Source organism: Mirounga leonina, unplaced genomic scaffold (assembly GCF_011800145.1).
Source record: "Mirounga leonina isolate KUSES-001 unplaced genomic scaffold, KU_Mleo_1.0 Mir_179, whole genome shotgun sequence".
In the NCBI taxonomy this organism is placed as follows: Eukaryota; Metazoa; Chordata; class Mammalia; order Carnivora; family Phocidae; genus Mirounga; species Mirounga leonina.
Window position 1 is genome coordinate 7,904,615 of NW_023270466.1, and position 25,448 is coordinate 7,930,062.

The 25,448-nt window shown below is 37.7% G+C and overlaps 1 protein-coding gene across 1 annotated transcript; it reads left to right on the forward strand.

Annotated features, from left to right (window-relative positions):
* Nucleotides 1–27: 27 nt before the first annotated feature.
* Nucleotides 28–25,200, forward strand: ZNF658 (zinc finger protein 658). The gene is made up of 5 exons (XM_035024479.1): nt 28–259; nt 2,473–2,531; nt 8,356–8,482; nt 8,779–8,874; nt 21,736–25,200. The coding sequence occupies exons 1-5, from the start codon at nt 43–45 to the stop codon at nt 24,690–24,692; spliced, it is 3,456 nt and encodes a 1,151-aa protein (XP_034880370.1). The 5' UTR covers nt 28–42; the 3' UTR covers nt 24,693–25,200.
* Nucleotides 25,201–25,448: the final 248 nt, after the last annotated feature.

Consider the following 25,448-nt stretch of genomic DNA (forward strand, 5'->3'; position numbering starts at 1 on the left):
ACTTCCTGCGGTCTCAAAGTTTTATGGGAAATGTAGTCTTAAATGTTATGCGCCTACCGCGCAGCACGCTGGGAACGGGTTTGGGGGCTCCTTCTGCGCAAGTGCACATCCAGCCTTGGCCTCTTTTCCGCCCGCCTTCTGTGGTTGAAAAAGGACACGAGCTCGGCTCCTTTGGGTATCTGCGGGAGCAGAGCCTTTGCGCTGGGGGTGAGAGCACTGGGGACACGGCTCCGGGAGGCCTGGGGCCCTGCCAGATCCGGTAGGTTTGTGTGCAGTGTTCCCGGGAATTTTCCGGCGGGTCCTCCCCTCCCCCAGTCCCTGTGTGCTTGCGGCGTTTGCTCCCGCCTGCTTCCGGTGGCGCAAGTGGGGCTGCGTCCCCTATCTGGAGAAGGTGCCCTTTGCGGGCGCCGAGTGAGGGGATTGCAGGCAGTGGGAAGGGAATCCACCTCTATAATGTTTTCGATGAACATGAGGCTACTAACAGTAGCTTGTGGAATTACTCTGAGAAATAAGGTGTCATCTGCAAAGCTTTTTGTCAAGTGCTTGTAATAATGGGTGTGTAAGTTGCTATCACAAGACACTTTGTTTCCTTTGGTATTTCATTTAAGCCTCACAGTTGCCCTTATAATTAGGCCATTTAAAAAAGTGAAAGGAATTTACTGGACGCCAAATGATACACCCTAGGGCACAAGCTGGTAGGTGGGAGAGGTTGGATGTAAATACAAGTAGATTTTACTCCCTACCTCTTGCTCTTCCCAGCATCCTTTCTGCCCCAAACCAAGAGTTGCAACCTTTGGAGCTCTTAGCAGAGTAGCCTGTCCCCAGATTTCCAGACATATGATTGTGAAGTGAATATGGACAGAATCTCACAATGTGGTAATATATATCCTGGGATTTGTGGATTCTTTTTAGAGCCCCTGGTCAAGAGACTCTTGAACTTACCTGCACCATCTAAGCTATCTCCATCCTCAAAGGCACAATCTGATAATCTAATGCAGTGCTGGCCAATAGAAAGATAATGGAAACCAAATATGGAGTTTTTCAGTAGCAACAATAAAAAGAAAGAGATGAAATTAGTTCTACTGATACGTTTAACTCAGTATATCTGAATTATTATTAACCACACTTCAGGTGTAGTAGTTGCATGCAGCTAATGGCTACATTACTGGATAGTACACTTGTAGTGGATTCCAAAGTCCGGTTTAGAGTGTTAAATGGAGGTTTCAGTTACAGTGAATTTGTTTCTCAGGCCCAGATCCCAGCCCCTCTGTAGTAAAGTAACTTAAGACTGGAGAAAGAGAGCCCTAGGAACAACTGTCATTTAGAAGAAGAGCTCTTCTGACAGATTCCTCATTGGAGCTTCAGAGCAGGGGCAGAGGTTTCAAGAAAGGCACAGGTCCTGACTTGCTCCACCAGAAGCAGTTCTTGATCCCTATATAGCATGAGTCAGACTTAGTGACTGTACGCAGAAGCCATCACAGACTGTGTGACAGTGGCACTGGACCAGCTTGCAGAAGGTGGTTGAGAGGGATGGGTGACTGTCAGGCTGTACAGGAAAAGGCACTTCACTGGGTGGTTGGTAGGACATGATGCCCAGGGAAGGTATAACCAGCCAGAACTAATGAAATCCTAAATAGCACCCGGTGTCCTTCATTCCCCCTCATTCTTTCCAGATTCTGAGCTGCCCTCCTACCATCTCCATCACCACATGTGGCATCTAGAGTTATGCTGATGCTCCTCCCTCTTTCCTGAGTGTAGGGAATGACGAAAGGATAGTAGAAGAAAATTTTTCTATATTAGACACTTTTGGAAGCTCAAAATATTGGGCCTGAAATGAATGATTTTTGAAAAGACGCCCAGGGCAGAATTAAGAACTTAAGCACAGTGCTGTTTACTTACACAGGTAAGTACTATAGGCATCTTACTAAGAAATCTGTTTCAGAATTTGCAACCAAGTAAGAACAAAAAGTTAGAAAAAGTATTTCTTGCATAAAGCGTCCCATCTGTATTTTGAAGTTTTCTGGGGAAGCTCTAACTCAAGGTGTAAAGACAACACAAATTTGATTAACAATCCCATCTAAGTAGGTTTTTTAAACAACATTAGTTTAAATGAAGGTAGAAGGTTTTACCTTTGTATACCTGAATTTGTTTAACCAATATCCTCTTGTTTTATTTTGTGTTTTTTGTTGTTGTTCTTACTTAGAAGGGGACATAAATTGTTAATTCATCGACTTCTGAGTTTCACAGCAGTGAAAATGCAAGGTTAAGCCTATGTCATCATATCGCAGATGCATTTGTTCAGGTACTACCTCTGCGTGGTCCTTCTTGTTCCCTCTCAAGAATGTCAAAAGGATATTCTTCTATAGGGAAACCTTTTTTCCAGCTGATGTTAATGAGATTTTTAGGGAAATAAAAATAGTTGTAAGGCAGACCAGGTTTCTCATGACCCTATTTCTCCTTCCTCTTTCCCAGCTGAACCTTTTCATTTCTTCACATTCTTCAAGGAGCTGCAGAAAATGAACATAGTGCAGGTAATTTCTATTTTTAATAATCTGTTTGTTTTATAGTGGATTTTATAAGGGCTTAAGAGTCTATTAACATGAAAAAGTAGAAATAGAAATGGATCAGATGCATTCAGAGATGGAAAGACAGATGAGTAGCAGAGCAAAGGTGGCATGTGGATATGAAATTGGAGCTCCGAATTTATTTCTGAGTGTTGATAGCCATGTCAGAGTGTCAGACAAACTGTACTGCTTTAAAGGTTGTGGTTGGTGAGAAGATTAAGCAAACTGATACCTCATAGAATGTTAAAACATTTTTTTTTTTTAAGATTTTATTTATTTGAGAGAGAGTGCATGCACACAAGCGGGGGGGGAGGGGCAGAGGGAGAGAGAGAAGCAGACTCCCTGATGAGCAGGGAGCCCAATGCGGGACTCCATCCCAGGACCCTGGGATCATGACCTGAGCTGAAGGCAAGAGACTTAACCAACTGAGCCACCCAGGTGCCCAGAACGTTAAAACATTTGAAGGTAAAAATGATCTTTATTTTTCGAGTAGGTGATTTAGTTAACAACTTTTCAGTAATTACTCTAAAATAATATAGAATGTTGTCTCTACTTGTTCTTCAATAAAAGTAGAAGATATAATGCTAAATGTGAACTTGGTCTGTTCTGTTTTCCAGAAACTCAAACACAGGGGTTGAATTAGACATTCTTTTCTGTTGAATCAGCTGAATTAAAATTACTTTCCATAAATATTTTGAGTACCCAAGATATTCAGGTTGCTCAGCAGTTTAAAATTGTGTTCTCTTTCAAACGTTTCAACACTTTCTATCCACACTTCAAACCTCTGCATGATGCTTTGGCTTCTCTCCCCACTTGCCTGTCATATCTGGTGACCAGAGACTTGATTATAATCAAATCCATTGGGTCTTGTCTAATTCTTTTCTTACTTGACTTTTCTGTAGCATTTGCCTCTATTGCCTCTGTCCTTCTGGAAAGTTTCTTTGTTACTGTCCATGACACCCTCCACTGGCCCCATCTTTACAGTGCTGATATCTTTTTGGAGTCATCTTCTTTCACTTGTCCTTTCACATGGTTCATTCCCAGCTTCCGACCCTGGCCCTTTTAATCTGCTCTATTAATCTTAGAATGGTTTCATTCTCTCTCTCTCTTTTTTTTTTTAAGCTTTACTGAGATTCAGTTCACATACCATGCCATTCACCCATTTAAGTGTAGAATTCAGTGATGTTTTAGTATACCCACAGATTGGTGCAAATATCACCACAGTCAATTTTAGAACAGTTTCTTCATCTTAAAAAGCAACTCTGCATTTTATCCCCTTTCATCTGCTCATTTCCCCCAAACCCCAAGCAACCACTAATCTATTTTCTGTCTGTATAGATTTGCTGAACCACTCCCTGTATTATTTCTTGTAGGGCAGTTCTGCCTGTGACAAATTTTGTTTTTGTTTATCTGGGAAGGTTTTAATTTTTCTATTTTTGCTGGGTATATAATTCTTGGTTGACAACTTTTTTCTTTCAGCACTTACTTGTCATGTATCATTTCACTGCCTTATGTCTTCCATGGTTTCTGATTAGTAATCTGCTTTTAATACTATTGTACATGATGAGTCACTTCTTTCTTGCTGCTTTCAATATTGTCTCTTTGTCTCTATTGCTTGATGCTATCCCATATTTCATTTTTTGTCATTATTTTTCTTTGTTTCCTCACAGTATATAATTTCAATGGGCATATTGTCCAGTCTATTCATTCTTTCATCTCCTCAAATCTGCTATAGAATCCCTCTGGTGAAATTTTGATTTAGTTATTAAAGTTTTCAACTCTTGAGTTTCTGTATGATTTCTCTTTGTTAAAATTTCTATCTCTTTATTGATATTCTTGATTTAGTGAAATATCTTTCTTTATTTTCCTTTAGTCCTTGAACATTGTTTTTTTCTAGGTATTTGACCATATTTAATATGGCTGATTTAAGGTTATTGTCTAGTAAGTTCAACGTTTGCTTCTTTAAGAGCAGTTTCTATTGATTATACTTTTTCTGCATATGAACCTTACTTTCCTGTTTCTTTCCTTGTTTACTAAACTTTTTTGTTGAAAATAGGACATTTTAAATAGAAGAATGTGCCAGTTCTAGAAATCAGAATTTCTCCCCTCCTTCGGGGTCATTGTTGAAATTTATTTGTTCAGTGAGTTTTTAAAAAATTCTGTAGAGCCTGTGTTTCTTTGATCTGAGGCAGTTGAAGTGTCTGCAGAAATTTCTTTAAATGCCTAGACCCAGTAAGTCTCCCAGTCTTTGCTAAGGGCTCTGTGCATGTCAGGGAATTCTTCAACAGTTAGACAGATGGTTTATAACTCTGCATTAGCTTAGACTTCTTTCTAATGCCAAACCTTAAGGTCACCTAGAGGTGACAGCTCAGGGCCTTCTCATATCTTTCCTGAGTATGCTCACAGCCTTAGGCATATGCACAGCCCTTTGCAAGTTTGCGGCCTCCTTGATTCTCAGGAATGTATCAGGTTTTCAGAAACATTTATGGACATCTCGTTGTCCAACTTTTCCTTTCAAGCTTCTTCGTTAAGCCATTGTTTGTCTCAGCTGTTATCTGCCACCTCAGGTAGCCATTAAGTTAAACAAATGCCTTTAATTTTTGATAAACGATGAGTGAATAAGGCTTTTCACACTGAGCTGTGAGTTAGCTCAAATAAAGGCATCCTTGTAAGTGGGGTCTTTCAGGAAACCACCAAACTGGCCAAATAATGACCGTTTTCTATGAGTGAGGTTTCAGTGGATCTCCAACCCAGTTCTGCTCTTGTGGTTGCCAGGCTGTTGGTTGCAGACCATTGGTTGTCAAACTATTGCAGAGTTGGGAAGGGAAGGATGGGAACAGGGTATAAGTTAAAAGGTCACAGTATCACCATTCTACTATGATTAAGCTGTTTTGTTTTTGTTTTGTTTTTTTGTTGTTGTTTTGTTTTTTTTTTTAAAGATTTTTATTTATTTATTTGAGAGAGAGAGACTGAGAGAGAGTGCACATGAGAGGGGGGAGGGTCGGGAGGGGCAGAGGGAGAAGCAGACTCCCTGCCAAGCAGGGAGCCCGATGCGGGACTCGATCCAGGGACTCCAGGATCATGACCTGAGCCGAAGGCAGTCGCTTAACCAACTGAGCCACCCAGGCACCCGTTTTTGTTTTTTATAAATGTTTTGAAGATAGCCTTTGTTAATTTTTATAATTTTTGCTAGTTTTTTTTTAAAATTTATTTATTGAGAAAGCAAGAGACTGTGAGTGGCAGAGGGGGAGAGAGAGAGAGAATCTCATGCAGACTCTGTGCTGAGCATGGAGCCTGACATGGGGCTTGATCCCACAACCCCTAGATCATGACCTGAGCCAAAATCAAGAGTTGGATGCTTAACCAACTGAGCTACCCAGGCACCTCAGTTTTTGCCAGTTTTTTCCTAGTTTTATGAAGGAGAGAATTTTTTGGATCCTTACTTAACCATTTTTATTTATGTCACTTGTTAGCTTATTTTTTTTAATCCACGTGATCTAATTAAGTCAGATATTAAAGAGATTCGCAAAAATGAAAGCAGTGCCACTTTTCTCACTAATTTTTTCGCTTTGGAGAATATAATTACCTTTTCTTTTTTTCTTTTTTAGATTAAATTTTGAGAGGTATTCCTGTCCTTTTATTTATTTGTTTTAGTTACCAGCTACTACTACTGAGTTTCACATGCAGGAGGTACTCACTTAGGAATACTGAAGACATAAATGAACAAATAATTGGATACATAACACTGAGGGGGGAAAAAGAAACTTGTTTCTGCCCTGTTATCTCTTAGTTTTCTTCCCTTTCTTTTCTGCTTTTAATTGTGATAAGAACACTTAACATGAGATCTACCCTTAGCACATTTTTATATGTGTGATACTATATTGTTAACTATAGGGATGATGTTGTACAGCAGATCTCTGGAACTTAATGATTTTGCATAACTGAAGTTTTATGTCTGTTGAACAGCAACTCTCCAGTTCCCCCTCCTCCCAGCCCGTTGGTGAAGTCTTTTGTTGTGGAAATTTTCCCTTTTTGCATTTTCCAAGATTCTACCTTTTCCAGACTCTTTTTTTTTTATTATTAATTTTGTTTTATTATGTTAGTCACCATACAGTACATCATTAGTTTTTGATGTAGTGTATGCAATTTAGGTGGTAACTAAAATTTTAAGAGGAAATCAGACAGCAACGTGAGCTATATGCTATACATCCTACATGGGACTGAGGAAAGAAAAATACCAAATAGCATTTGAGAGAGACGGTTTGTCTCTCTCTCTGGTTTCATCTTGTTTCATTTTTTCCTCCCTTCTCCTATGAGCCTCTGTCTTATTTCTCAAATTCCTCATATCATGAAATAATATACTTTCTCTGATTGACTTATTTTGTTTAGCATAATACCCTCTAGTTCCATCCATGTCGTTGCAAATGGCAAGATTTCATTCCTTATGATGGCTGCATAATATTCCATTGTATATATAGACCACATCTTATTTATCCATTCCTCTGTCGATGGACATCTTGGCTCTTTCCAAACTTTGGCTATTGTGGACATTGCCGCTATAAACATCGGGGTGCACGTACCCCTTCGGATCACTACATTTGTATCTTTGGGGTAAATACCCAGTAGTGCAATTGCTTGGTCGTATGGTAGCTCTATTTTCAACTTTTTGAGGAACCTTACATACTGTTTTCCAGAGTGGCTGCACCAGCTTGCATTCCCACCAACAGTGTAGGAGGGTTCCCCTTTCTCTGCATCCTCGCCAACATCCTTTCCTGACTCTTACTACTTTTCAGAAAGCTTTTTCTTTGGCTTTTTGGACTTTATTTTTTCTGCCAGTCTCTTTAATATTCATGCTTCCCTAAATGCTATTTGGTATTTTTCTTTCCTCAGTTCCATATAGGATGTATAGCATATAGCTCACGTTGCTGTCTGATTGCCTCTTAAAATTTTAGTTACCACCTAAATTGCTAGTAACTCCTAAATGCTTGTCTTCATCCTTACACCTCCCTTCTACATTCTAAAACCATGTGTATATTAGTTTAAGGGATAGTTCCACCTTTATGTTCACAGACCCTTCAGGAGCAACATGAACAGATCTATCTCACTAAAACTTCTGACACATTTTTTTTTTCCTTTTGTTTCCTAAATGTCAGTGTTTGGCACTAACATTCCAGAAGCTGCTCATTTAGTTAGCCTGGGCGGTTGTGCAAGAAAGTAATTATCAGATTGGTTGCTGCTGCTACCCTGAGATTATGTCCCTGTCCTTATATTCATTGCTGTTACTTCAGCGTAAATAATCACTTATACTGGTCTCTATGATTCCAAATCCTTGGTAAGTTGTTCTTTGCTCTTCATGAGCGCTAGATTTATATATTTTTATATATGTATTTATACATAAGTTTGATCATGTAAAATATCTCCACAGCTTGCATGTATCTTCTTTGTCTCCCACTGTTTACAATGACGATGTCTAAGGAGGGAATGAACATCTTAGAATTCTCTAGAATGCCCACAGTAACTTGGGATGAAGAGGAAGAGTTGTAGGAAATCTCTTTACATTGAATTTTTTTGTCTTAAAAAATCTGTAATTCATAAATAGATATAAATGAATTATAGGAAGTTAAAAACCTTCTTAACTGAGCAACTCCACAGCTACAGACAAAATTATGTCAGAAATAGGTGTCTTTGATAACCATGTCTTTTAGAGCTTAAGAGTAAGCAGGAAAAGTGGTAATTATCAAAGATATGTGTCACATAATTCTGAATCTTTGAACAAAATGTGTTGTTACAGGGATCCATGTCATTCGAAGATGTGATTGTCGAATTTACCCAGGATGAATGGCAGTACATGAGTCCTGCTCAAAGGATCCTGTACCGAGATGTGATGCTAGAGAACTACAGCCACCTCATTTCAGTGGGTAAGCAGACTTTATTGTGTATCTTCGTCTAAATTAAATTTCCTTTTTTTAAAAGTTATCAAAACACATGTACTCCTTGTAGAGATTAATTTTGTACTGGCTTTTGAGTAAGAGGTCTAAGGTACCTGAAGCTTTTAGGAAGCAGACAAAATGTTTATGTTATTACTTTCCCATGGGATACTTCAAATGAGCACATTTATTTTGCTGCTCTTGTTGCTGTATCTTGCTCCACCTTTGAAAGCCAAAAAGCCCATGGATCTGGTATATGTATATACCTTCAATTGTCACGTTTACAGGGTATTGCACCACCAAACCTGAGATGATCTTCAAGTTGGAGCAAGGAGAAGAGCCCTGGTCCTTAGAGGAAGAATTCCTAAACCAGAGGTACCCAGGTGGGTGAGCACTGACAGAAGGAAACACTTGGGATAGTTAAACTTTTAGGGGAATACCTTTGAAAGTTTTGTTTGTTGGTTGGTTGGTTGTTTTACCCTTTTAAACAGCTCTGTTGAAATACTATTTACATATCATAGAATCCACCCATTTAACGGGTACAATTTAGTGGCTTTTCACATATTCACGGATATGTGTAAATATCACCACAGTTCATTTTCATTACCTCAAAAAGAAACCTCATACCCTTTAGTTATTACCTCCCTATCCTCCTATACCCTACAGCCCCAGCAATCACTAATCTACTTTCTGTCTTTATAGATGTGCCTATTGCAGACATTTCATGTAAATGCAGTCACACATTATGTGGTCTTTTATGACTGGTTTCTTTCACATAGGATTACAAGATTCATATGTATCAGTACTTCATCCTTTGTATGGAAAATAATGTCTCATTGTATGTATTTGCCACATTTGTTTGTCCATTCTTCATTCAATTAACATTTAGGATTCTACCTTTTGGCTATTGAATAATGCTGATAGAAACATTGATTTACAAGTTTTTGCATGGATTTTTTTTTTTTTTGGACATAATGCTTTTTTTCCTCTTACTGAGTTACACTTGATTCAAATTGCTGGGTTATGTGGTAACTGTTTCAAGAATTTCCAGACTATTTTCCACAGTGCCTGCCTATTTCTCATTCCTAATGACAGCATATGAGGGTTCTAATCTTCCACATCTTCACCAACACTTGTTATTATCTTTTTTATCCTAGCCATCCTAGTAGATGTGAAGTGGTATATCATTGAAGTTTTGATGTGCATTTCTGTACTAGTCATTTGGCCTGGCATGATAAATACCATAGTCTGGGTGGCCTAAGTAGGAGATATTTATTTCTCATAGTTCTGGAAGCTGAAAGCCCAACATCAGGGTGCCAACATGATTAATTTCTGGTGAGGCTTCTTTCTGGCTTGCAGATGACTGCCTTCTCACTGTGCCCTCATATGGCCTTTCCTCTGTGCTTTCATGGAGAGAGAGCTGTGATGTCTCTTCCTATTCTTTCAAAGATACCAAGCCTATAAGAATTTGAGCCACACCCTTATGAACTCATTTACCCTTAATTTCCCCAAAGGCCTTACCACCAAATATAGTTACATTGAGGGTCAGGGCTTCAACATACGAATTTAGGGGGAGATATAATTCAGTCCATAACAATTTACTTGGTCACTAATGATGTCAAGTATTTTTTCATGTGCTTATTGGTATTTTTGTGTAAACTGGTAAATTCAGGAACTTCAAAAATTACAGTTTCAGTATAATTCTTAGAGCAAAAGAGTAAAATCATCCTAAGTGTGTTTACTAAAGTTTTGGTTGTGAAGCTGTTCAACCAGACAGCAAAATTTTTAGATTAAGCATATTTTCCAGTCATTAGATGTAAATGATTTGATCGTATTGGTTGGCTAAAAAAGATACCCCAAAATAAGTATGTTTGAAAGATTGCAATAAAAAAATAGTAAAGTTATTAAGTAAAAAACTAAATAATTTAGAGTTTCATGTCATTCAGGCTTGAATTTAGGCAATAAATGCAGTAACTTAGGGGTGCCTGGACGGCTCATCGGTTATGTGTCTGCCTTCAGCTCAGGTCATCATCTCAGGGTCCTGGGATTGAACCCTGTGCCAGGATCTCTGATCAGTGGGGAGCCTGCTTCTCCCTCTCCCTCTGCCCCACACCTCGCTCATGCTTTCTCACTCTCTCTCAAATAAATAAAATCTTTATAAATAAATAAATGCATTAACTTAAAAGAAGGCCCTCATTTTAAGAGCACAGGTTAAAGTAAACCCTTAAGCATTTGAATGACTGCACCAAACAGTATCATACCAGCTATCATAAAACACAAAATAATGGGGTTCTAAGAAGTTAAAATTCACCAGGATTAGGAGATAATAACATACCTCATCTGATTAAAGTAAAGATACTATGAACATTAAATAAGTATGCCTATATGGGATGTAAATGATATTTATATTAGAGTGAACCAGGGGCGCCTGGGTGGCTTAGTCAGTTAAGCATCTGCCTCTGGCTTAGGTCATGATCTTAGGGTCCTGGGATGGAGCTCTGTGTTGGGCTCCCTGCTCAGCAGGGAGTGTGCTTCTCCTTCTCCCTCTGTTCCTCCCCCGTGCTCCTTCTCTCCCTCTTGCAAATAAATAAAATCTTAAAAAAAAAAAGTGAACCATATATATGTATCTGTATCCTGAGATCAAAGAACAAGCCTTTTCATGTATTGCATGGAGCACTGGGTGTTACACACAAACAATGAATCATGGAACTCTACATCAAAAACTAATGTACTATATGGTGACTAACATAACATTAAAAAAAAAATAAAAGAAGCCTTTCAAGTTCCCATAGATTAATCATAAGATAGTGAAAATATGGGGCGCCTGGGTGGCTCAGATGGTTAAGCGTCTGCCTTCAGCTCAGGTCATGATCTCAGGGTCCTGGGATCAAGCCCCACATCGGGCTCCTGGCTCAGTGAGGAGCCTGCTTCTCCTCTCCCTCTGCCTCTCTCCCTGCTCATGCTTTCTTTCTCTCTCTCTGTATCTGTGTCTCGAATAAATAAAATCTTTAAAAAAATATATATAAAATAAAATGTTAATCTAGAAAGAAAACCAACCAGTAAGTCCAACAAATTAGACCATAAATAATATTTTCAACATATTTTGATAAATATAGAAATTAATGAGTAAACAAAAAACTCTTAACATGGATATTTTAAAAAATTCTCTTTTAAACAATGTATAAAAAAGGATATCAAGTCCAAAATTGTGTGACATTTATAAAATAAATGTGCATATTATAAACCTTAGGGTATAGTAGATTAGTGAACAGAGGTAAATTGGTAGTCTAGTAATAAATTAAGCAAAAACAATAACAAAAATATACTAAAAAAGCAGAATTTAAAAGTGATATTAACTGGAATACAGAAATTATAGAATGTTTTTTAGAATAAAAAAAAAGTAAAATGGATGAAATTTTAGCTAATCCTAACAAAGACAAAAGAAGCACTTATACACAATTATAAATATTTAATGCAGTATCAAAGAAAATCTCATTTATACGAGTGTTGTGGTAGGATTTGCTCTATCACATATGTAAAGCTCTGAGAGTTAAGTAGTATGGAACTGGAAGTGGGATAGTTTAATAAATGAGTGAAACAGAAAAGAAAGCTCAAGAAAAAAACATATACTTCATAGATAATTGGTCTTGATAGATGGCACTAGCCCCACAAAACAGTGGAGAAAGAATACCAAAGTAACCTCATTGATCTAAACAAAAAATGGGATTCAGGTGGCTTAAAGGCCTGATTTTTTTCAAAGTAAAACTAGAGATATTCTATGGGATAATAAGGAGAATGTGTTTGTGACTCTGCTTGGGGAAGGAGTAAGATATAAAAGTATTAACCAGGGGAAAGGTGGAATAAATGTATTCTATTTTACTCTCCACTAATTGCAGCTAAATATATATATGTCTGTGTATCTGTACATATATGTATATCTATATATATGTATATGTGTGTATATACCTATCAATATACATATGGTAAATATACATAGAATAAATGTAATATTCTGAAAGATTACACAACAATGAAGGTGAGCTAGGGACCATGGCACCTGATGGTGGTTAGTGTTAGGAGAAGGCTGGTGGGGACCCTGACATCTCACCCCTCCTCACTGTTAATGTGGTAGCCTACTGCTCCAACTCCCAAAGATGTCAGTGGAGGTTTAGGGGGGAACATGGACTTCTGTCCACACTTGGCAGTAGTGAAGCTGCATTCCACTTCTTTTGTTGGCATGATTTCAGAGGAGGTTGGCTAAAATTGAATGTAAAAATTCAGTTTATTAATTTTCTCATAAAGATCATGCATTTATTGTTCTGTCTAGAAATATCCAAACTCAGAGTAAGACAGATTTATTCATATGCTTTCTTCTAGAAAAGTTTTAAATTTCACATTTTACATTTTGTAATTCATTTGGTGTTAGTTCTCATAGACAGGATGGGATAAGTGTCAGGTTTAAATTTTTGAAAAGGAGAGTCCAGTAATTCTAACACCATTAATTGAAAAGATTATCCTTTCTCTACTGAATAGCATTTCCATTGTTCTTAGAAAATGGATAAATGTGTATTTTGTATATGGTACATAAGCTTATGTGTGTGTGTGTGTGTGTGTATTTGTACTTATATTCTGTACATTTAAGACTGTATTTCTGTGGTATCTATATTTTTTTATTCATCTATATATCCATCCTTATGTCAATACCACATTAATATTTTAGGTTCTTAATTAGACCTTGAAATCAGTTAATGTGAGTCCAAAAACGTTCTTTATAAATTTTAAAATGAGCTTTTTAAAAATTTTTTAAAATTTTTTTATGTTAATCACCATACATTACATCATTAGTTTTTGATGTAGTGTTCCATGATTCATTGTTTGCATAGAACACCCAGTGCTCCATTCAGTACGTGCCCTCTTTAATACCCTCACCAGGCTAACACATCCCTCCACCCTCCTTCCCTCTAGAACCCTCAGTTTGTTTCTCAGAGTCCATAGTCTCTCATGGTTCATCTCCCCCTCCCGATTCCCCCCCTTCATTTTTCCCTTCCTACTATCTTCTTCTTTTTTTTTAACATGTAATGTATTATTTGTTTCAGAGGTACAGATCTGTGATTCAACAGTCCTACACAATTCACAGCTCTCACCATAGCACATACCTTCCCCAATGTCCCAGCCATCCCATCCCTCCCACCCCCCACCACTCCAGCAACACTCAGTTTGTTTCCTGAGATTAAGAATTCCTCATATCAGTGAGATCATACGATACATGTCTTTCTCTGATTGACTTATTTATCGCTCGGCATAATACCCTCTAGTTCCATCCACATCATTGCAAATGGCAAGATTTCATTCCTTTTGATGACTGCATAATATTCCATTGTGTGTGTGTTTATCTTCTTTATCCATTCATCTGTTGATGGACATCTTGGCTCTTTCCACAGTTTGGCTATTGTGGACATTGCTGCTATAAACATCGGGGTGCACGTACCCCTTTAGATCCCTACATTTGTATCTTTGGGGTAAATACCCACTAGTGCAATTGCTGGGTCGTATGGTAGCTCTATTTTCAACTTCTTGAAAACCTCCATACTGTTTTCCAGAGTGGTTGCACCACCTTGCATTCCCACCAACAGTGTAGAAGGGTTCCCATTTCTCCGCATCCCCACCAACATGTCGTTTCCTGACTTGTTAATTTTAGCCATTCTGACTGGTGTGAGGTGGTATCTCATTGAGGTTTTGATTTGGATTTCCCTGATGCCGAGTGATGTTGAGCACATTTTCATATGTTTGTTGGCCATCTGCATGTCTTTGGAAAAATGTCTGTTCATCTCTTCTGCCCATTTCTTGATTGGATTCTTTGTTCTTTGGGTGTTGAGTTTGATAAGTTCTTTATAGATTTTAGATACTAGCCCTTTATCTGATATGTCATTTGCAAATATCTTCTCCCATTCTGTCAGTTGTCTTTTGGTTTTGTTGACTGTTTCTTTTGCTGTGCAAAAGCTTTTTATCTTGATGAAGTCCCAATAGTTCATTTTTGCCTTAGCTTCCCTTGCTTTGGCATTGTTTCTAGGAAGAAGTTGCTGAGGTTGAAGAGTTTGCTGCCTGTGTTCTCCTTTAGGATTTTGATGGACTCCTGTCTCACATTGAGGTCTTTCAACCATTTGGAGTCTATTTTTGTGTGTGGTGTAAGGAAATGGTCCAGTTTCATTCTTCTGCATGTGGCTGTCCAATTTTCCCAACGCCATTTGTTGAAGAGACTGTCTTTTTCCCGTTGGACATTCTTTCCTGCTTTGTCGAAGATTAGTTGACCATAGAGTTGAGGGTCCATTTCTGGGCTCTCTATTCTGTTCCATTGATCTATGTGTCTGTTTTTGTGCCAGTACCATGCTGTCTTGATGATGACAGCTTTGTAATAGAGCTTGAAGTCCGGAATTGTGATGCCACCAGCTTTGCTTTTCTTTTTCAACATTCCTCTGGCTATGCGGGGTCTTTTCTGGTTCCATACAAATTTTAGGATGATTTGTTCCATTTCTTTGAAAAAAGTGGATGGTATTTTGATAGGGATTGCATTAAATGTGTAGATTGCTCTAGGTAGCATTGACATCTTCACAATATTTGTTCTTCCAATCCATGAGCGTGGAACGTTTTTCCATTTCTTCATGTCTTCCTCCATTTCTTTCATGAGTATTTTATAGTTTTCTGAGTACAGATTCTTTGCCTCTTTGGTTAGATTTATTCCTAGGTATCTTATGGTTTTGGGTGCAATTGTAAATGGGATCGACTCCTTAATTTCTCTTTCTCCTGTCTTGTTAGTGTATAGGAATGCCACCGATTTTTGTGCATTGATTTTATATCCTGCCACTTTACTGAATTCCTCTATGAGTTCTAGCAGTTTCGGGGTGGAGAGTCTTTTGGGTTTTCCACATAAGGTATATCATCTGCAAAGAGTGAGAGTTTGACTTCTTCTTTGCTGATTCGAATGCCTTTTATTTCTTTTAGTTGTCTGATTGCCGTGGCTAGGACTTCTAGTACTGTGTTGAATAGCAGTGGTGATAGTGGACATCCCTGCCGTTTCCTGACCTTAGGGGGAAAGCTCTCAGTTTTTCCCCATTGAGAATGATATTCGCTGTAGGTTTTTCATAGATGGCTTTTGTGATATTGAAGTATATACCCTGTATCCCAATACTCTGAAGAGTTTTGATCAAGAAAGGATGCTGTACTTTGTCAAAAGCTTTTTCTGCATCTATTGAGAGGATCATATGGTTCTTGTTCTTTTCTTTTATTAATGTATCACATTGATTTGCGGATGTTGAACCAACCTTGCAGCCCAGGGATAAATCCCACTTGGTCGTGGTGAATAATCCTTTTAGTGTACTGTTGGATCCTATTGGCTAGTATTTTGGTGAGAATTTTTGCATCCGTGTTCATCAAGGATATTGGTCTGTAATTCTCCTTTTTGATGGGGTCTTTGTCTGGTTTTGGGATCAAGGTAATGCTGGCCTCATAAAACGACTTTGGAAGTTTTCCTTCCATTTCTATTTTTTGGAACAGTTTCAGAAGAATAGGTATTAAGTCTTTAAATGTTTGGTAGAATTCCTCTGGGAAGCCATCTGGCCTTGGGCTCTTGTTTCTTGGGAGATTTTTGATTACTGCTTCAATTTCCTTAGTGGTTATAAGTTTGTTCAGGTTTTCTATTTATTCCTGGTTCAGTTTTGGTAGTTGATACATCTCTAGGAATGCATCCATTTCTTTCAGATTATCTAATTTGCTGGCATATAGTTGCTCATAATATGTTCTTATAGTTGTTTGTATTTCTTTGGTGTTGGTTGTGATCTCTCCTCTTTCATTCATGATTTTATTTGGATCCTTTCTCTTTTGTTTTGGTAAGTCTGGCCAGGGGTTTATCAATCTTGTTAATTCTTTCAAAGAACCAGCTCCTAGTTTCGTTGATCTGTTCTGCTGTTCTTTTGGTTTCTATTTCATTGATTTCTGTTCTGATCTTTATTATTTTTCTTCTCTTGCTGGGTTTAGGCTTTATTTGCTGTTCTTTCTCCAGCTCCTTTAGGTGTAGGGTTAGGTTGTATATTTGAGACCTTTCTTGTTTCTTGAGAAAGGCTTGTATTGGTATATACTTTGCCCTTAGGACCGCCTTTACTGCATCTCAAAGATTTTGAATAGTTGTGTTTTCATTTTCATTTCTTTCCATGAGTTTTAATTCTTCTCTAATTTCCTGGTGGACCCAGTCATTCTTTAGTAGGATGTTCTTTAGCCTCCATGTACTTGAGTTCTTTCCAACTCTCCTCTTGTGATTGAGTTCTAGTTTCAAAGCTTTGTGGTCTGAAAATATGCAGGGAATGATCCCAGTCTTTTGGTACCGGTACCTAGGATGTGTTCTATTCTGGAGAATGTTCCATGGGCACTAGAGAAGAAGTATATTCTTTTGCTTTGGGATGGAATGTTCTGAATATATCTGTGAAGTCCATTTGGTCCAGTGTGTCATTTAAAGTCTTTATTTCCTTATTGATCTTTTGCTTAGATGATCTGTCCATTTCAGTGAGGGGGTTGTTAAGGTCCCCTTACTATTGTTTCTTTGCTTTTGTTATTAATTGGCTTATATGATTGGCTGCTCCCATGTTAGGGGCATAGATGTTTACAATTGTTAGATCTTCTTGTTGGATAGACCCTTTAAGTATGATATAGTGTCCTTTCTCATCTCTTATTATAGTCTTTGGTTTAAAATCTAATTTGTCTGATACAAGGATTGCCACCCCAGCTTTCTTTTTGGTGTCCATTAGCATGGTAAATGGTTTTCCACCCCCTCACTTTCAATCTGGAGGTGTCTTTGGGTATAAAATGAGTCTCTTGCAGACAGCATATCGATGGGTCTTGTTTTTTAATCCAATCTGATAGCCTGTGTCTTTTGATTGGGGCATGTAGCCCACTTACATTTAGGGTAACTATTGAAAGATAGGAATTTAGTGCCATTGTATTGCCTATAAGGTGACTGTTACTGTATATTGTCTGTTCCTTTCTGGTCTATGTTGCTTTTAGGCTCTCTCTTTGCTTAGAGGACCCCTTTCAATATTTCTTGTAGGGCTGGTTTCATGTTTGCAAATTCCTTTAGTTTTTGTTTGTCCTGGAAGCTTTTAATCTCTCCTATTTTCAGTGACAGCCTAGCTGGATATAGTATTCTTGGCTGCCTATTTTTCTCATTTAGTGCTCTGAATATATCATGCCAGTCCCTTCTGGCCTGCCAGGTCTCTTTGGATAGGTCTTTTGCCAATCTTATGTTTCTACTATTGTAGGTTACAGATCCTTTGTCCTGAGCTGCTTTCAGGATTTTCTCTTTGTCTCTGAGATTCATAAGTTTTACTATTACATGTTGGGGTGTTGACCTATTTTTATTGATTTTGGGGGGGTTCTCTTTGCCTGCTGGATTTTGATGCCTGTTTCCTTTCCCAAATTAGGGAAGTTCTCTGCTATAATTTGCTCCTCTCTCTCTTTCTTCTTCTGGGATCCCAATTATTCTAATATATTTTATTCTTATGGTATCACTTATCTCTCGAATTCTGTCCTCGTGATCCAGTAGTTGTCTCTCTCTTTTTGTCAGCTTCTTTATTTTCAATCATTTGGTTTTCTGTATCACTGATTCTCTCTTCTGCCTCATTTATCCTAGCAGTTAGAGCCTCCATTTTTTATTGCACCTCATTAATAGCCTTTTTTATTTCAACTTGGTTAGATTTTAGTTCTTTTATTCTCCAGAAATGGTTTCTCTAATATCTTCCATGCTTTTTTTAAGCCCAGCTAGTATCTTTATAATCGTCATTCTGAACTCTAGTTCTGACATCTTACTAATGTCCATATTGATTAGGTCCCTGGCAGTAGGTACTGCCTGTTGTTCTTTTTTTTGAAGTGATTTTTTCCGTCTTGTCATTTTGTCTAGAGAATAGATGAATGAGAGAACAAAATGCTAACAGGCTAACAACGACCGCAGAAATATATACGCTGAACAAATCAGAAGAGACCTTCCAGAAAGTCGTCGCTTTTCTGTTCAGAGAGTTGCTGCTATTCTTTTCTTCAATCTCCTCTTGAGTTCGTAGATGTTCAGAATGACTTGATCTCTGTCTAACTGAATTCCTGGGACCAGACGAAATTTAGGTCTCCTACTCCTCTGCCATCTTGCTCCTCCTCTAAAATGAGCTTTTTGATATTTAACAAAAAGCATGCCAGCTTTTCAACTGGGATTGTATTGAATCTATAGATCAAATTAAAGAGGTTTAACATCTTAAAATCCAATCCATAAAGAAATCCCATCTCCTTTTATTTATGATTTCTTTGATTCCTTTTATCAGTAGTTTTTGGAGTATAGGTACCAAGTATTTTGGGTTTTGTTTTTAGCATCATGGTAAATTATATTCTTTGATTTAAAATTCTAGTGATAATTGTTTGTATATGATTGGGTTTTGTATATCAGCTTTGTATTTTGCCCTTGCTGAAAACACTAGTTAAGGGGCTTTTTTTGAAGATCTTTGTGTGGTTCTCTCTGTAGATTTTGTACCTTTTCTTTCTATTCTTGCTGTACTGCATTGGTGGGAACTTCTAGCAGTCTCGAATAGAAGTGCTGAGGCTAGATACCTGTATTTTCCAATCCTAGGGTTTAAGTATTCAGTCTCTTAAGTATGATTATAGCTATAGGCTTTTTGTAGATTCCCTTTACAGTAGGCTAATGGATGGATTTTGAATTTTGTGAAATATTCTTTGCCTTAAATTATTTGATTGTGTGGTTTTAATATTTTAGATAATTAATATGATGGATTACATTGACTTTTAAATATCTCAACAGTTTGTTTTTTGGAATGTCATTTCTATATTGCTTTGGGGGGGGTTTTATGCTTTTTTTTTTTTTTAGAATTTTTACATTTATGTCATGAGGGATATTGGTCTGTAGGTTTCTTGTATTTTCTAGAAGAGATTATGTAACATAGTTTTCTTTTCTTTTTTTTTTTTTAACCTTTGGCAGAATTCACTATTTACTGCCTTCTAATACTGAAGCTGTTTCTTGGTACTACGTATTTGTTGACCACATATTCAACTTCTTAAATAGATACTGATCTATCCAAATTATGTCTTCTTGAGTGAATTTGGTAGTTTTTTTGTTTGTTTGTTTTTCAGTGAAATTTGTCCATTTCACTTAAATTGTCAAATTTATGGGCATAGAGTTTCCCCTAATATTCTTTTATTATCTTTTTAGTGTCTGTTGTATCAGTATTTATGTCTTTTCTTGCATTTTTTCTTATATTAATACTTTGTGTCCTCTCTTTTTTCTTCTTTGGTGTAAATCATTAAAAAAATCTTCAGTGAACTAAGCTTTGGCTTGATTGATTTTTCTCTGCTTTCCATTTTCAATTTTATTGTCTTCTCTAGTCTTTATTATTTTCTTCCTTTTGCTTTCTTTAGATTTAATTTTTTCTCTGTCAAATTTGTTAAAGTGGAACTGGGTAACTGGAATCTTTTGTAATATAAAAAGTTGTAAGCTTTAGGGCGCCTGGGTGGCTCAGTTGGTTAAGCAACTGCCTTCGGCTCAGGTCATGATCCTGGAGTCCCGGGATCGAGTCCCGCATCAGGCTCCCTGCCTGGCAGGGAGTCTGCTTCTCCCTCTGACCCTCCTCCCTCTCATGCTCTCTCTCATTCTCTCTCTCAAATAAATAAATAAAATCTTAATCAAAAAAAAGTTGTAAGCTACAAATTTATCTCTGAGCACTACTTTAGCTCCTTCCCACAAATTTCTATATGTTCTAAACATTATTGTTTTCATCCAATTCTAACTATCTTAATTTCCTATGAAATTTTCTCTTTGACCAATGGGTTAATTAGAAGTGTATTAATTTACAAGTATTTTGTGTTTCTCCAGGTGACTTTGTGTTACTGATTTCTAGTATAATTTCTTTTTTTTTTTTTTTTTAATTTTTATTTATTTATTTGACAGAGAGAGAGACACAGCGAGAGAGGGGACACAAGCAGGGGGGCGGGAGAGGGAGAAGCAGGCCTCCCGCCGAGCAGGGAGCCCGGTGCGGGGCTCGATCCCAGGACCCCGGGATCGTGACCTGAGCCGAAGGCAGACACTTAACGACTGAGCCACCCAGGCGCCCCTCTAGTATAATTTCTTGATGGCCTGAGATTATACTTTGATTTCGGTTTTTTATATTTGTGAAAAATTTTCTTGCAGTATAGAACGCAGTCTGCTGTGATGAATGTTTCCTGTGCATTTGAGAATAATGTAAATTAAACTGTTTTTTAAATGTACTGTATTCTTGGGTTTTGAGAGCATGGTTATTACAGATGCTGTTCCATCCCTTCTAGCTGTAATATTGTAGTATTCCTGCCTCTTTTCCCTTCTTTCCTTCCCTACCTGCTGTGTTGCCATAAGTGCCCTAAAAACAGATTTATTGCTTTTGCTATTGCAGATTCCATAGAATAGATAAGAATGTGGTTCCAGGAAGAATTTTGGTAGTGGTTGCTGTTACCATCCCTGAATGTCCTGTGAATAGAACTTTCTTAGAATTCTTCATGATCTCTCTAGTGAGCTCTTAGTTTCGGCTCATGGAAAGAAATTTTCTTAAGAGTGTCCAGTCCTTTTTTATACCTGTGGCAGTGGAACTTTCATTCCCTGTTAAACCTATTTTTGTTTGGCTTGAGCAGGGTGGGTATTGTCAAAAAGATTTTCTGTTCTGTTAAACCACCTTTTTTTCAGACCTTTGGCTAGAAGGAACAGGCTTTTCTTATAGCTCTTTTTGTTATGTATATTGTTGACTTGGATTGAGGGCTTTTCCAACACTCCAGTGCCCTATGTAAGATATATGGGAAGCAGAAAGAACAGTCTTGGAATCCTCTGCTATGTCATTTCTTGAGTTCCAAAGTCCACATTCCATTTTGTAGCATCTTACTTACTGTTGATTTAGTTATTGATATATTGATTGTCCAGGGATTTGTTAATTGTAAGAGGGAGGACTTAGGAAGAAAGGAGCTAGCTACTCAGTCTTGGCCAGCACTGAAAATAATACCTGTTTTCTTTAAACAACACCGATGAGGAAAAAGTGTATCTGTCTTTTCTCTATGTGCATGAATTACTGATATTTGGAAATGTGACCTGTAACAGAATACAATACATAACAAACATATGGCTGTAAGTTCCTCTCCATAAGAAATATAAGATATAAAGATGTTTTCAATTTTTCTCATTTTAGGATATTTCAGTGTTGATATTCTCATTGAGGGAAACCAGGAAAAACAAGCGAAACCTCTGTGGCAAGTAATATTCACTGATAACAAAACACTGAGTAAAGAAGGGCAGAAAGTTTTAGAAAAACCATTTACTCTGGATAAAATTCCAAATTCTTTTGGAAAAATGCCCTGTAAATGTGACTCATGTAGAATGAATTTGCCAGTTGTTTCTGAATTAATTATTTGTGATAGAAACTATTCAAGAAAGAAGGCTGATTACATGAATGTATGCAAAAAGTTGCAGCTTGATATTAAACATGAGAAAACTCATACTACTGGAGAGAAATCTTATGGTTATAATAAAAACATGAAACCTCTCAATAATAGGAAAGATCATCAGAAACTTCAAAGCCTGGAGCAGTCTTTTGAATGTAATGAATTTAGGAAAGTTTTACATGATAAGACTCACTGTGTTATAGGAGAGGAATCCTATAAGGATGATGAATTTAGGAAAAACTGTGATAAAGCAACTTTATTTAACTATGTGAGAACTGGCACAAGAGAGAAATGCTTTGATCTTAATGAATGTGGGAAATCCTGTGACAAAACCACCACTGTGAAATATGATAAAGTTCACATGGCTATGACAAACTCTGAATATAATGAAAATGGGAATAACTTCAGCAGGCTCTTACCTCTCACTCAGTCTCAGAGAACTGTTAAAGAACAGGGTGCTTTTGCAAGCAATAAATGTGAAGAAAAGTTGAGCCAGAGCTCAACCCATATAATACAAAAAAAGACACAAATTAGAGATGAATTTTGTGCATATAATGGATGTATAAATGCCTTCTACCAGAAATTAGACCTTATAGTATGTCAGAGAAGTCACACAGAAGAGGAACTCTACCAGTGTGATAAATATGGGAGGTCCTTCCATCAAAACTCAGCCCTCAGTGTACATCATCAGCAAAGTGAAACTGGAGAGAAGTCATTTGAATGTAATGAGTGCAGGAAATCCTTTTACCAGAAAGGACAACTCATTCATCATCTGAGGACCCACTCAGAGGAGAAACCTGAGGAATGTGAGGAATGCGGGGAATCTTTTTGTTCAAGTTCACACCCTATTCATTATCCTGGAACTGATATGAGGGTCAGTCTCTGTGAATGTAATAAATATGGGAAAACTTTCTGTCAAAAATCAAACATCCATGAAAATCTGACAATTCACACAAAGGATTATGATAACAGTGGATGTGGGAAATCTTACAGGAAGTCTGCGCTCACAGTACACCAGAGAACACACACAGGAATGAAACTCTGTCAAAGTAACATATATGGGAAAACATTCTCCAAGATGGGACATCTCAAAGAACATCAGAGAATTCACACAGGGGAGAAATCCTACAAATGTATTGAATGTGGGAAAACTTTCTCTAAGACGTCACATCTCAGAGCACATCAGAGAATTCACACAGGCGAAAAACCCTACAAATGTACTGAATGTGGGAAAACTTTCTCTCACAAGACACACCTTAGTGCACATCAGAGAGTCCATACTGGCGAGAAACCCTATGAATGTAACAGATGTGGGAAAACTTTTGCTGATAATTCAACCCTCAGGGCACATCAGAGAATTCACACAGGGGAGAAACCTTATGAATGTAATGAATGTGGGAGGTCCTTTGCCCATATATCTGTTCTCCGAGCACATCAGAGAATTCATACAGGTGAGAAACCCTATGAATGTAATGACTGTGGGAGATCTTTTGCCCATAATTCAGCCCTTAGAGCACATCAGAGAATTCACACAGGGGAGAAACCCTATGAGTGTAGTGACTGTGAAAAAACCTTTGCCCATAATTCAGCTCTCAGAGTACATCAGAGAATTCATACAGGGGAGAAACCATATGAATGTAATGAATGTATGAAAACATTTGCCCATAATTCAGCTCTCAGAGCACATCAGAAAATTCATACAGGGGAGAAACTCTATGAATGTAACGAATGTAGGAAAACTTTTTCACAGAAGACACATCTCAGTACACATCAGAGAATTCACACAGGGGAGAAACCTTACGAATGTAGCGAGTGTGGGAAAACCTTCTCTCAGAAATCATACCTCAGTGGACATGAGAGAATTCACAAAGGGGAAAAACCTTATAAATGTAATGAATGTGGGAAAACGTTTGTCTATAAGGCAGCCCTCATAGTCCATCAAAGAATTCACACAGGTGAGAAACCCTATGAGTGTAGTGAATGTGGGAAAACTTTCTCCCAAAGAACACACCTCTGTGCACATCAGAGAATCCACACAGGGGAGAAACCTTATGAATGCAAGGAATGTGGGAAAACTTTTGCTGATAATTCAGCCCTCAGGGCACATCAGAGAATTCACACAGGGGAGAAACCCTATGAGTGTAATGAATGTGGGAAAACTTTCTCCAAGACATCACACCTCCGGGCACATCTGAGGACTCAAACAGGGGAGAAACCCTATGAATGTAATGAATGTGGGAAAACTTTCTCCCAGAAGTCGTATGTTATTGCACATAAGAGAATTCATACAGGGGAGAAACCCTATGAATGTAATATATGTGGGAAACCTTTTGCCCATAATTCAACCCTCAGAGTACATCAGAGAACTCACACAGGTGTAAAATCCTATGAATGTAATGAATGTGGGAAGACTTTCTCCCAGAAGTCACACCTTAGTGCACACCAGAGAATTCACACAGGGGAGAAACCTTATGAGTGTAATGAATGTGGGAAAGCTTTTGCACAAAATTCAACTCTCAGAGTACACCAGAGAATTCACACAGGAGAGAAACCCTATGAATGTAATGAATGCAGGAAAACTTTTATTCGTAAGGCAGCTCTTAGAGTACATCACTCCAGAATGCACACCAGAAAGGAAACCCTTGATGTGGTGAATTTGGGAAGTCCTGAAGGGACTCCTACCTTAATTGATAACACACAGTAAAAAAGCTCATGTCACAGACTGGCAGATTGTTTCCCTTAAACATTTCCTTTTCCACTAGGCACATAGTTTGTCTAATTTCCCAGTCTTTCATTTGAGTGATACTGGTCATGGAATATGACAGTATAACATTTAAGCTAAGTCTAGCCTTCAAAAGTCACCTTACATTCTTTCTGTCCTATGTTATGTTGGAATAGAGATATTGCCAGGGCAGACTTGGCATGTGTATTAAACATGGTAGAACACAAGGTGAAAGAAGCCAAAATCTGAATAACTGGGTGAAACAGTTCTCCACTAGTAGATCTTCACAAGTTGGCTTAAAAAACTGTACTCTGTTGAGCTCTTAAAGATTCTGTTCTGTTTGTTAAATGCACATAGTTTAGTTAACTCTGTTACAATGGGACAAAACCCTATGAATATCATGTCAGAAGACCTATAAAATTCAGTCTGTCATTGTACATCAGAGACTTCACATGAGGAAGAAAACTGTCAACATCCTGACTGATCAGAAGCTTTCATTAAAAATTAGAGAAATCTCAGGGAAAAACACAAAAGCCTTTACTACGTATTTAATAGCAGGTAATTAAGATTTGACCAAAATCTTATATTTTGATAAATGATATTTTTTAACAACTACTGAAAGTTTGCTCCAGGTAATTTTTTTTTCCTGAGGAAATACATGTTTCAGAATTGAAGATAAAATCTTCACCTAGAACTGATGTACCTAAATTTGTGGTTTATATGTAACATCAAGTTTTA